The 13,487-nt window shown below is 41.3% G+C and overlaps 1 protein-coding gene across 2 annotated transcripts in view; it reads right to left on the reverse strand.

Moving 5' to 3' along the window:
- The window catches only part of LOC119661201, a 53,225-nt gene that overhangs the window by 23,292 nt on the left and 16,446 nt on the right, over positions 1–13,487 (reverse strand). For both annotated transcript variants that reach the window (XM_038070422.1, XM_038070421.1), the window contains exon 2: positions 3,659–3,794. In XM_038070422.1, the coding sequence (XP_037926350.1) occupies positions 3,659–3,794 (136 nt within the window). The remainder of the gene's footprint in view (positions 1–3,658; positions 3,795–13,487) is intronic.

Consider the following 13,487-nt stretch of genomic DNA (forward strand, 5'->3'; position numbering starts at 1 on the left):
CTGGGACCCAGTCCTTAACGGACGAGCCGAAGCAGGCCTCTTCTGTCAGCACTCCTGACCCCAGGCTCCAATCGGCGCCACCTGCTGAGGCTAAAGTCTTGTAGATGGGTAAGCACCTGTCCACGGACAGCAAACCGCCTTCGGGCAAACCGCCTTTGGGCAAACCGCCTTCGGGCAAACCGCTTCAGGCCAACGCACATCCCAAGAGCTGTGCCAAGGTTGAAGGGAAAGTAGCGTTGGGGGCACCTGCGACTAAGGGGAAACCGAAGCGGCAGCGGTCCTCGGACGATCCTAACTCTTTGACACAAAAGGCAGCAAAGAGGGCTTGGCCGGCAACGGATAGGCCTTCATTTGCAGCCAAGGCTATCGAAGCCGATGGATGGGTCCTGTATGACGACTCTAATCCATCCGGCATTTTTTATTGTTTTTAATTTATTTATTTATTATTTTTAATTAAAAAAATTTACATTTATTAACTCTGTTTATATCGATATTTCGGGAATCAGACGTATTTTGCAACTCATTGAATAAGTGAACATCTAGCTCCCCAAATATTATGTATGCTTCGTGGACGACCGGCATGTTGCGGGATGCAGCAGATGTCCGGCATATAAGAGGGAGTTGAACCGCACAGGCAAATGAGATTGATACAAATCAATCTCAATCACTGTGAGGCAGCTGAGGACCTGCTCTCGTAAACCATTCGAGAGTGGAATGTGAATGTCGCGGTAATTTGCGAGCCGTACAGAAGCGACTTGGGCGGTGAATGCGTCTGGCAACGCCGCAATCTGGGCATGCGGAAGTCAGGCCATTCAGGGAGTAATGAACCCCCCCAGCACCCGGTTTTATAAGGGGAAGGTCAATGGCGTCCATATTTACAGCTGCTACGCTCCGCCTAGTGCAACCTTAGCACATTATGAGATGTTAGACAGTCTAAAATTATTGCGGGTGATTTCAACGCATGGGCCCTGGAGTGGGGAAGCCGATCGACGAACATCAGAGGTCAAATGCTGCTGGAGTCTTTTGCGGAGTTGGATATTGTGCTGGCCAACGTTGGATGCGTGCCCACCTTTCGAGGTAGAGGGTCGAGTTCGATCTTCGATAATTCACCTGAAATTTGTTAGCACTTCATTGGTGAGAGAGATGGCTTGGCAAGTGAGTGAGCACTACACCAATAGTGACCACCAGGCCATCTTCCACAGCATTAAAAGCCGAGGAAGCGCGGCGCTACGATGCCACGACGACGTTTGCACCACGGCAAGAGGCAAAAATACTGGTGGAACAAGGAGATCGGTGCCTTGAGATCCTCTTGTCTCTGAGCGAGGAGACTTTCCCACACGACAAGGGGAAGGCGAGAACACCAGGAGCGTGAGGAGAAATACAGGGATCTGCGAAGCAACCTTAAGAAGGCCATACGGAGAAGTAAACGGGAATGCTACCAGAAACTCTGCATGGAATCCGTGGGGTACAGCCTACAAGATCCGAGAACAAAAATCACCTCAAGTGAAATGCTCACGGCTCTTGTTGCAAATAATTACAACTCTTTTCCCGCAGCAGGAGCAGGATGAACCCCAACTGGCAGCTAAGCAGGACGTCTTCTCGATCCCTGATGTTACCGAAGAGGAACTTCGAGAAATCTGCGGACGTATTGGAGATAGCAAGGCTCCGGGATTGGACGGAATTCCGAACAAAGCTCCGAAGGCGGCGCAAGGTGATGTGGGTCGCAAGCACATTCGAATCGTGCATGGCGGAAGGAGTATTTCCCGCCCGGTGGAAGAGGCAGAAGCTTGTGTTGCTTCCGAAGCCCCAAAAACCACCCAGCGTGCCCTCTTCATATCGCCCTATTTGTCTCTTAGACACCATGGGGAAGATGTTGGAGACGGTGATATACAACAGGCTGCTCCCGTTCATCGAGCTTGCGGATGGTCTTTCCGAACGGCAATATGGGTTTCGGTGAGCCCGTTCTACGGTCGATGCAATAGCAAAGGTCGTGGAGTTGGCTCGAAATGCAATGGCCATGGGAAAATGCTGTGCTCTGGTGACGCTGGATGTCAAAAATGCTTTCAATTCAGCCAACTGGGGCTGGATTAAGGGCGCACCAAATTGGGTGTTCCTAGTTACTTGGCTCGGCTAATCGAAAGTTACCTTTCGGACAGATTTCTCTGGTACGAGACGGACGGCGGGCCGAAGGAGTACATTTTGACAGCAGTTGTGCCTCAAGGTTCTGTATTGGGACCACTGCTGTGGAATGTACGACGGAGTGAGTGCTTGGCCTACGCGTGCCGGAGGAGGCAACGCTGATTGGTTGTGCGGACGACCGGGCGGTAGTTGCAATTGCAAAGCATCCCAAGGATGTGGAGCTTTATGCAAATGAAGCCATTCATGCCATCAAGTCATGGTTACGAATGGCCAAGCTAGACCTGGTGGACGAAAAGACGGAGGCGGTCCTCATTACCAACCGCAGGAAGAACAACACGGTTAATATCCGGGTTGCTAATCGTGAGGCCGTCTCAAAATCAATTGTCAAATACCTGGGGGTGATGATCGATGCCAAGCTGAGTTTCAATGGACACTTGGATTATGCACGGGGGAAGGCAGCAAATGTTAGCTCATCGCTTGCAAGGATGATGCCTAACGTGGGAGGGCCGAAGTATAGTCGCAGGTTGCTCATCGCGGGAGTGGTGAGGTCGATCCTGTTATACGCGGCCCCTGTCTAGGCGCGAGCGTTGAACCACGCTGTAAACCGGAGGAATATAAGTTCGGCATACCGGTCAATTGCGCTAAGGGTGTGTAGCGCATTTAGGATATCGTCGACGGAGGCAGTGTTTCATCGCGGGAATGATCCCTATAGATCTGCTAGTGAGCAAGGCAAACTGGCCATCAGGAGAGAATTGTGTGGCCAGTGGCAATAACGGTGGGATAACTCCGACAAGGGCATATATTGATCACGTGTATCGAAAAATGGGTCTACCGAAAGCACGGAGGATTGAATTACCACCTGGCACAGTTCCTTACGGGACACGGTGTCTATAGGAAGTACTTGCATCGCTTCGAGTTGGACGAGTCTAGCAACTGTCCTGAGTGCGGTGCTGCATCCGAGGACCCGGAGCACGTTATGTTCCATTGTCCCAGATTTCTGCAGCAGAAAAGATAGTTGAACAGCATCTTAGGGGCGGACATCGAGCCCTCTAACCTGGTGGAAGAGATGCTGAAGTCGGAGGAAAGCTGGATGGCGGTAAATGACCTGGCGCAGCAGCGTCTTTCTAAGATTTCCACCTCCATCCATACAATAAAAGGTCCCCAAATATTGATATAAACAGAATGAAATAAATGTATCTAATTTTCAATTTAAAAAAAAAAATCTTTTAATTCAAAACTGAAAAACCAGTTTGACTACAGGAAAACTAAGATCCAAAACTAATTTATACAAATGACGGCAATTATATCCATGTTTATCACTATTCGCAACAAAATTGACCATTAAAATCCTATTGCTGATACTAACAGATATAATGGACAAAATTCATTATTTCCATGCAAACCTACTACTTTAAACGTTCAATCGTTGAGCTCATGAAATAGTCCAATTGACCAGTATCGGTTACATAATAGATATATGAACGTTTTATTTCAATTATATAAAAGCTGTTCTACTTACGGCTTGAACATTTCTCTGGGACTGGCAGGGATAGGAACCGACCAGGCTTGTTTGGTGCCTGTCTTGTTTGTACACGTTGTGGTTCGGCTAAGCATGCCGCTATGCAGATAACTGCAATAAAAGATGTGATTTTCATCTGTAAAAAGAAAAAAAAAAGAAATAAATAGTAAGTTTGGTTCAATGTATCATATGTAGCTATTTTTAGGAAATTTTTATATTATTTTTTTAGCAAGATAGAAACTTGCGGGACAACCACTAACAACTTTCAAATTTGTAGAGACTGATTTTGCCTTTATAAATTATTGGTGTACAATGTCGTTTTTTGATTTCAAATAATATTTGGTACATTATTGCACAAAAGGCGTGAGTAAAGGCTAAAAAACAACAAGATTGTCATAACCTGAATACAAGATTTGTAAAATAAGAGCTTCCAAAAATGCATTTCAAGCAAAATATTGCTAGCCGAATTTAATGGGGGGTAACTATTGACTCATCCGCAAGAAAAAAAAACTAAACAGCAACAAGCAACAGGCATTTTTTAAATTATGATAACACATAATAACGTTTAAAAAATTTGCCTGGAATGCTATGCCTCTCCCAGTTCATAATCCAATTAGGTGCCTTTTGGATGTCTCCAGCAGCATCTTCTATTCTTGAAAGTGAGATATTGAATAATCTGTGGGTTCACTGAAAATCTCGTGAAGTATTTTGTTTTCTCAAAAGCGATTCAGGCACGGATAGAATATTTCGGAAATCCCTGCCCTTCACGTGATGGACTTATAGTATTTATCGCGCTTCTACTTCTTCTAAATTAACCACGTTTATAACATCTGGAAAACATTAGAATAATTCCTAAAAGCGGGAAAGAAGCCTATTTTTTATTGAAATGGCTAAATCTGTTGAGGATAGGTGTGGCCAGAAAGAACCATCCAGGTTGACCGTTGGCACAAAATCTCAAAGAATGAAAAAAAATGATCGAGCAGCTGCACCAGCATCAGTATATATCCAGCCCGGGTGCAGTGTCCTATCGACACGCGCTTGTTTGCCATTTCGCTAGTCAGTCTTGAGAATGTGGCTCAGGTTCTTTAGAAATTTCAGCATAGTCAGCTATAGAAGCTCATTTGCGGTGAAACTTGGTGCCTTTGGGGGTTTTTGGACCAGGGTGCGTCTGACGGTCCTTGCACATCTGGAAAACCCTGAGAAGTTATGAAATGTACAATGAATGGAAAAAGAAAAATTTGCAACTTAATTTCCTGGGTGAAGTCGGATAACTTGAGAGATCGAATGAAGCGATCAAGTAGTGGAAGTTTTGAGACCTGTCTGCATTGTTTGACAACGGGAGTTGACTCCCCCTATCTTGAATACAAGCAGATGACACTTTATTGCGTATAAGAGGCTACTTGGGCTTTGGAGAAACAGGAATTAATGAATAATGACAATAGTTCAATGAACACATCTGCAAAGAGTAGGTATCTATAATGATATATATAATGAGATCTTGCATCCAATGAAGATAATGAAACAATTTCCCACATTTTTTAGCAGATTGTTTCGCTCTCTCGTGATGGAAACATATGATCTGAGGAGCAATAAGCCACGGAGAAAGGTCACTACCAGATTCACTAGTAAATCATATCTTTAGTCACGCGACGAAGATGGTAGTTTTCGCATAAATGTGGTAGGCCTTACAATAAACTGGAATGGAATGTAGTAGCGGCAATATAACCCAATCCCATACAAAACATCCCCACCCAATTATCCATCAAAGGAGGAAATGTCGTCCTCATTGAAGGGAAGTTGATTATATAATGTTCATTATATTGATGGTGCGATCGCTGAGTTGATTGTACGTTAGTCTTGTAATCTTATTGCGCCGGGTTCGAATTCCAATTTGTCATGGACGTTTCTGTTCGTCTGTTTGTTCTCCCGCTGCCACAGGTTTATCACTCGCACAGTATTAAGAGAGATGAAAGCAAAACGTTGTCTCATTGAAAGTAGGGGGAAAACGAAGGAAGATACGGGTGCCCTAGAGTCAAAAAATAGTAAACAGCAGACATATTTATACTCATGATATTATATCCCCAGAAAGATAGAAAATTTCTAAATAAAGGATAACTAAACTTAATTAATGAGAGAGAGAATGGCGAAGCTAAGTTAATAAATTCAAATAGAAAAAAAATCATTGACCATAGAAAATGTGAAGCTAAATCAAGTATGATAAAGGAAAACAAAAAGATATTTGGAGGTGGAGAAAATAAATCAAGAATCCGAAGAAGTAAAAGGTTCGATCTTATCCTCCAGAGTCAACCACACAAGCTCCAGCGGGCCTATGAATTATGCCTGAGTAGTATACTGTCCATCTGGCCACCTATTGAAACTCAATACATATATCGGTGCGCCAGACGGCACTATGAATTGAACCCTGGCCGTGAAAGTCAATGTCCGGGGCTTTTCACGACCATGGTGAACAGAACGCTCACTACCTAGATAATCTGAACCGCTTACCTAAATTTCCCTTCGGTCAAACCGAGCAACTAACCACTGACGCGCTAGCCGTAACCAGAACATGTGCCAGCCACCGGTTGCCTGCGGACTGTTCAAGCGTTATTAACAGGCTTATCGGAGCATGTATCACTGATATACCCAAGTAAATGGAGAATCCGAGAAAGAGATTTGAATAGGTTTTGTCCTCTGACACCGAAAATCTCGTACATGTTACGCTTATTTTTCATTTGCAAAAACATATCAAGTTGTCATATTGCCTATTGAACTGAGTTCTAAGGACCTCACAATTCCACGAAAAATTGTGTATAGAATTTCCTTCCAATATATGGTATCCAATTTTCCTAAAGCCCAGCGGCAAAGAGGCTCGGAAGCCTGCAGGGAGCCAATATAAATTTACTTGGAGCAGCGAAAAACGCTTAACTCCTGACTAAAATCACGGGGGCACCTTTAGTATGATTCCACTGGAAGGTAGTTTTCGAGAGTTCGTTTTCGTCGGAGCAGCGAAATGGGCCTAACTCCTTCCTTAAATCAAATGAGCAGCTATAGCATAATTCCACTAGACAATAGATGGACGAGTTCGGGCTCAGAACTGTTTATTTGCAAATGAGTTCACTCAATTTACACTATAAAGTTGCTTAGTAATCACTTAGCGCTAAATCTAATTTTAGCTCCTTACCTGGCCTCCGCGCCTTCACTGCCAGGTTGTGTGTGCATCGCATAACGACCGTGACAGGACGAAACAAATTGTCACCAGGGCAAAACATATTTTGGTTAAGGGTTGAGGGGTCCTAAGTCTGCATCCACTTGATGTCGGACCGGACCAAATGGGAAGCTTCTGCCGTGGTAAGAAACCGGAAAGCCATTTTCGCCTAATATTTTTGAGATTTGGGTGTCCTAAACCAGGGGTCCATGGACCAAAAAAAAGAGAGTAAGTTGCTTCCCATTTGGTCCGCCAAGCAGTAATGTAGACGAACATGTGTCGGTGTATAATTCACACAACATCCTATCATCACATCCGAAATGAGGGCTTTCGTCAGCTGCATTGCTTTCCTAACTAAGATTGGCTGGAATATTCAAATTGATGGCAAATATTGAAAATTCCGACCGAAATAGCTTTATAAGTTGCATATTGGTTTGCAAATGCCGCGGGCCAAGCCAAGAGAACTTGTGATCCTGATTCAGACGAGCCAACCTCACTACCTAATGGGACAGGAGCTAAAGAAGAAAATGAATTTAATAAGGCCGAGGAGTAAAGAGAGTGCTAAAAAAGAAAGCGAAAAACTGCACGTCCCCAGTGGATTGCCCCAACAACTATCAAATTTGAAATATTTCTTGTAAATGACAGACTTGACTTCATGCCCGTGGTTGCGGCTAAAACACGATGACGTCCTACCCCTAAGAAATCGACCAAAAATTTAGAAGGATGTTCTCCCGAAAGCTCCTGGTTAGAGAAGTGAGACTAGATTTATCTCATAGAGATAAGCATATGGATACGAATGCCCATTATTAAATCCTGGAGTTCTGTAATATGGTATCCTAGAAGCAGAAACCAATTATTTTTATGCCAGTATCACCCTCAAGTGACAAAAGTGCATTCAGGCCTCTTATCACTTAAGAGAACAAGACAAAAGACCTCCACTGGACAGACCGCCTCGGAGAACGCATTTTGGGGAGGCACAAAAGGTGAAACAAAAAGTAAGATGCGTTTATGGATGGATTGGATACAAACGCCTTTTCTATAAAGCCAGATCCAACTCTGGGTTTTAGCCGCTCAGTCAAACGTCCTAAGACCTTTCTTTGGCCTATCTTGTTATATGATAATTCCAACGATTAGGGAGGAAATTTCATAGCGAATAGCGAAAAATAAAAGTAGCTTAGGCTTTCAATTAAAAGTCTGTTTCAAAGGTAGAGTACCAGTCGATATATATGTATATCCCCATCAGCAGTGCTGACTGGAAGGACTTTATTATATAGAATAAGCTGGCATCTTACTGGTTGTGCCACTCTTTAATTTATAACCCTTTTAATGATAGGCTAAACCACTACTAACCCCTTTTAGATATTTTTCAAAGAAAGTGGGGGAGAGGATATCTTACAGCCCTCGTTAAGATGGCGTATTTAATTTTACAGAAAGTATATAAAAATAAGCCTTATAGCGTTGACGATCATGAACACTTGGCGCAGAACAGTAGAGAAGGAGTGCGAGCGTCTCGGGAAGTCGTGAGGCGAGCTAAAAGGCATTTCAAGTAACTGCAAACGATGGCTCGTAGGTGTGATTGTTACGGCATACCTCACCAAGGGTTGAATGGTACCGCCCCTCAGGCTTTAGACAATGGTTTTTTGGTTTACTTATGCCTTTGTAGCATTTAATGATAGAGTGCCAAAGAATGGGGAATAACATTTTCACCATTCAATCTTCGTTATTTCGTGAGAAAATAGCGAAAATTATAAGCTGTACAACCCTTTTTGGAAGATAAGAATAATAAAGACAAAGTGGTCTAATTTTGAACCTATTTCATCTTTTTTTGGCATGTGGATTTACAGATTTAGCTGTCTCAGAAATGCGTTCTCAATATTGACAGCACCACACGATTACAGTGTCTTTTCTTGAGTAATTAAATGAAGTGCTAGAAACTTGGTTTCTGGATTTAGAGTATCTCATAAAGTTTCTAATTTTGATTCTATCTTTGATGCTTAGTATGATTACTCTATGTAGCTGTCTGGTCTGTTCGGATGTTACGTGGGCTTACTTTTTGGATGCATACCATCCTGGTTCTAGCTTCGCTATATATTTAGAGAACAGAGGACAGAAGATAGAGGACAGAGGACAGAAGACAGAAGACAGAGGACAGAAGACAGAGTACAGAGGACAGGGAACATAGGACAGAGGACAGAGGACAGGGGACAGAGGACAGAGGACAGAGGACAGAGGACAGAGGACAGAGGACAGAGGACAGAGGACAGAGGACAGAGGACAGAGGACAGAGGACAGAGGACAGAGGACAGAGGACAGAGGACAGAGGACAGAGGACAGAGGACAGAGGACAGAGGACAGAGGACAGAGGACAGAGGACAGGGGACAGAGGACAGAGGACAGAGGACAGAGGACAGAGGACAGAGGACAGAGGACAGAGGACAGAGGACAGAGGACAGAGGACAGAGGACAGAGGACAGAGGACAGAGGACAGAGGACAGAGGACAGAGAAGAGAGGAGAGAGGACAAAGGGCAGAGGACAGACAACAGACGAAAGCGGGCAGAGGACAGAGGACAGAGGAGAGACGACAGACGACCAACGATAGAGGACAGTTGCTTTTATGTCTTCTAGCGCACGTTACGTGTTCATATTTGTCCTGTTTTTTCATCTTCAACCCATTGAAGTAAGACGATAAAGGCACACCAACTGGTGCACCGATAATTGGGATGTCTCATTACCGGGAGTACAGCAATAAGACCACTAAGGTGGTGTCTAACGTTTCATTCTTTTCAATTGATTCATTAGTCGTCTTTTTCGCAACATTCTCGGATCATTTTAGTCTTGAAGAATTAAAATTGTTATTGTTGTTTCGTGCGATGAACTTTAACCTTTTCATAACATATTTAATTTGTCCGAATGATTCCTGGACTTCCTTGTCTTTTTGGACTGTTGGAAAATACTATTACACTCCACTCACTTTCATTAAATCTATACAAAACACTCAAAAAACAGCGATCTGGTAGCAAAACAACACAATAATATAGCAGAAGACAGCACACCAGGTGATTATGAAAACAAGTCGGAATACCGGAAGCTCGGGCTTCGGGTATAAAGGTTTTGTGTTCATCTTATCTAAGGAATTTCAACCAACATTTTTCTATCCGTATACAGCTACAAAACTACGAGACATACGTACATGTTACAGCTGTAGATGTTACGTTTACCCTAAACAAACTGCCTATTTCCGAATACTGTACACATATATGCACGTATATCAATTGATCGTGCCCATATTTCCGATTTACTTCTTATATCTATCTGAATAGGGACTACCCGCAAAGTTCATTAGCACGCATATACTATATACCTACATACACACATGTCTGGTTGGAGTAATCGATATTCATATACAAATGACTAAAAACTAAAACAAAATAATTCTTTCCGCCCCCATCCATAAGAACTCATTTCGTTGTGGTATTGACAAATTGGCATGTGATGATGACGTCATGCAGGCTGTAGAGGGCAAGAAATTCACAAAAAATTGTAAAGTTTCAACCCCTATAACTTTGTTAATAATAGTCGGATTTTCTTCAAACTTGACCAAATTGTGCACCATGTTCTTTATTACACCTATGCTAAATTTTGTACTTCTGCGATGAACATAAGGGGGGTGCCGGGTAAATTTCTAAAATATGGAAATATACTATTATTAACTTTATTTGTGCAGATATCGGAACCAGATATATTTTGAGGCCTAGATTTCATAGAGGTGCACTACTGTGATTTTTTTCGGATTTTTCGGTTGGATAGGTTCTGAGAACGAGACCTGTTACACTTTTTGGGGGTCACATTTTGAGCCCTCACTCCCCTATGCTTCACCCAATATCAAATATTGGACCAGTTTCAAAAAGTACTAATTGAGACCTTTCATTTGATACCTCACATGGCTACATTCTGTGAAAAAAAAATTTGCAGCCTCCTTTCACCTGTATGGGGAGCCCCCCTTAAACTTAACACAAAATGGTGCCAGTTACTGCATGTAAAGGGAACAGCAGATCACATACTCTTACCAATCTTCGTGACAATCGGTCTAGCCGTTTCCGAATAAATCGGGTGTGACAGACAGACAGACAGACAGACAGACAGACGGACAGACAGACAGACAGACAGACAGACAGACAGACAGACAGACAGACAGACAGACGGACAGACAGACATCGAATCGATTCTAATAAGGTTTTGTTTCACACAAAACCTTAAAAAAGATAATAGACTGAACTTGAACACTTATTCGGAGGTTTATTTTGTCTGTACAGCCTCTCTCCTCTGACTCTTGCTCTTCCTTTATAGTATTGAATTTAGAAAGCCCTTTTTAGAGGACTTCCGCAGTGATTTCCATTGACTCTTTCTAGGTATGAATATTACACCTCAGAAACCAAAATGACTACCAGCAAATTCTTGTGGCAAAATGTGCTATCATCATACTAAACTCCGACCCTCTAAGTCATTCCAAAAGTGCATTTTAGATATTTGATTTTTTTCTAATATTTTCCCTAAACTTCTAGACTTCTTCCAAGATATCATTATATGAATATTTACACGTTTCTGAGAATTAAAACCAAACATGTTAATTGCTAGAAAATACTTTTTTTTAGGATAAAAGATTTGTGTATCTTTCGATTAGCATAATTCATATTGTAATATATACTTCCAAGATTTTTTTATTAATTCATTTCCAGACAACACGCTTCTCATTACATTCGTGTTTTTTGTATTTTAGTTGCTAGCTAAGCTTCTTCATTCATTAGCTACTTATATTTAGATACGGATTTCTTAATTCTCTTCGTGATATCGTCGACTGATTCTGGTTTCGTGGAAATTTCTAGTAAACTTATGATCACCTGTTGATTTTGAACATTTTTCAATCAAGGTTGAAATCCGGTATCAATTCATATGAAGCTCTTTCAAAGTATCTCACATCTACTTTGCTGAAGAATGAATAAGATTGGCTGCTTGATGCCTCCACACTTGAAAAAAGGTTAGAATACTCATAAAATAGTTAAATGGGTGGAATTTTTTAAGGCTCTTGGACATATCTGATAAATCTTTTGTATGGATAGATGATATGAAGTTGATTTAGTTTTATTCATTTGTCATTGATGCCTGATATGCATGGGAATTAGATTGAATAGGTTTGATGATCACTTGGTACTGTTACGCATGTTAAGTAAATGAATTGAGGGAAGTTGGAAATGTTGATCGGTTTCCAGTTTTGAGCATGATTCACAGTTCAGAGTATTCAGAAAATCCACCTTGTTGACAATAGATATTTCAATGAAGCTTTTAACTTCAATGTTTTCCTGTGGAATTCGATTTAAGAGAGGCCAATCTATCGAAGCACGGCAATGTTCATTATTATCGTCATTCACTGTAAGAGTATGTAAATATTTAACTCAATAAGATCGCAAATATTTAACCCTGCAATATTAATTAATAATCTCCAACAGGAAATATTTCTGAAGCTGGTTGAAATGCACGGAAAACTGAATATTTCCATCGATCCTCCGATCCCAAGCAAACCATTAAACATAAATTCTATTCTATAAACTATTCATCCAGAAACAAAACGAATCGAACGTAACATCCATATGCCTCCATGAAGACAATAAAGCAATAAATTGTTATTGCAAATTGCAAGTAGATATGTATCTACACATCGTCTCGTATCTCTCTTCCCATATTGCAATATAAATTTAATAAAATAAATCATTTACGGTTCCAACAACAACAACAAACAACAGTTATCAATTGCAACAATGTAAATTAAGATAACATTGACTGGCAATAAATAAAAGAAAAAGGAAATCATGACATTATCGACAAGAGAAAATGCAAATTTTTGCAATATCACTTCATGAAACCACGGAAAATCGAAAGAGTTGGATGCATCACTTGGGCGAGAAACTCGAATTGAATGCAGAAATGTGGTTTTTATGTAATGGACGAGATTTTGACCTGCTAAGTGAATGTTGCAAGTGAAATTTTTCTAGTATTTAGATTATTCGGTATCTTTTCTTTTTTCAGAGGAGGTGGAAAAACAGGGTGATGTGTTAGGTAATTGCTGGGAATTATTTTAGTCAAATACATGAAAAGGGCGGATCTATAGGTTTTGATCAAGAATGCAATTGGCGTCCCACATACATTACTTCGAAAAAAGCAAAAACTGGTATTTACTGTGTGAAAAATTGTAACTTTTTCAACCAATAAAGTTTAAATTAAAATTAATTAAAATAAAATCCCAAAAAGCAAATTTCAAAATACAAAAAGTTATTCGCAATAGAGCACTGTGATTTGGAAGATATTCTGTTCGGTTTTGGTTTGCACAATCTGTATGGCGAAATTTTCGAACGCCAGATTAAAATGTTTTTTTTTTCCCACAGAAACTGTCAAATGTTGTTTTGGAAATTATCCAAATGTTTATCTGAGTTTACGAAAAAAATGCAATAATACCGCAATTCTGAATGTTAGTTTAAGGGGGGGGGGGGTTGATGATTTTGATATATGAAGCATAAATAAATATGGCGGCGTGATGTTCGAGGGGGTAGAGTGCAAGCATCGCAATCTTA

This window comes from Hermetia illucens, chromosome 1, assembly GCF_905115235.1.
Source record: "Hermetia illucens chromosome 1, iHerIll2.2.curated.20191125, whole genome shotgun sequence".
Lineage (NCBI taxonomy): Eukaryota > Metazoa > Arthropoda > Insecta > Diptera > Stratiomyidae > Hermetia > Hermetia illucens.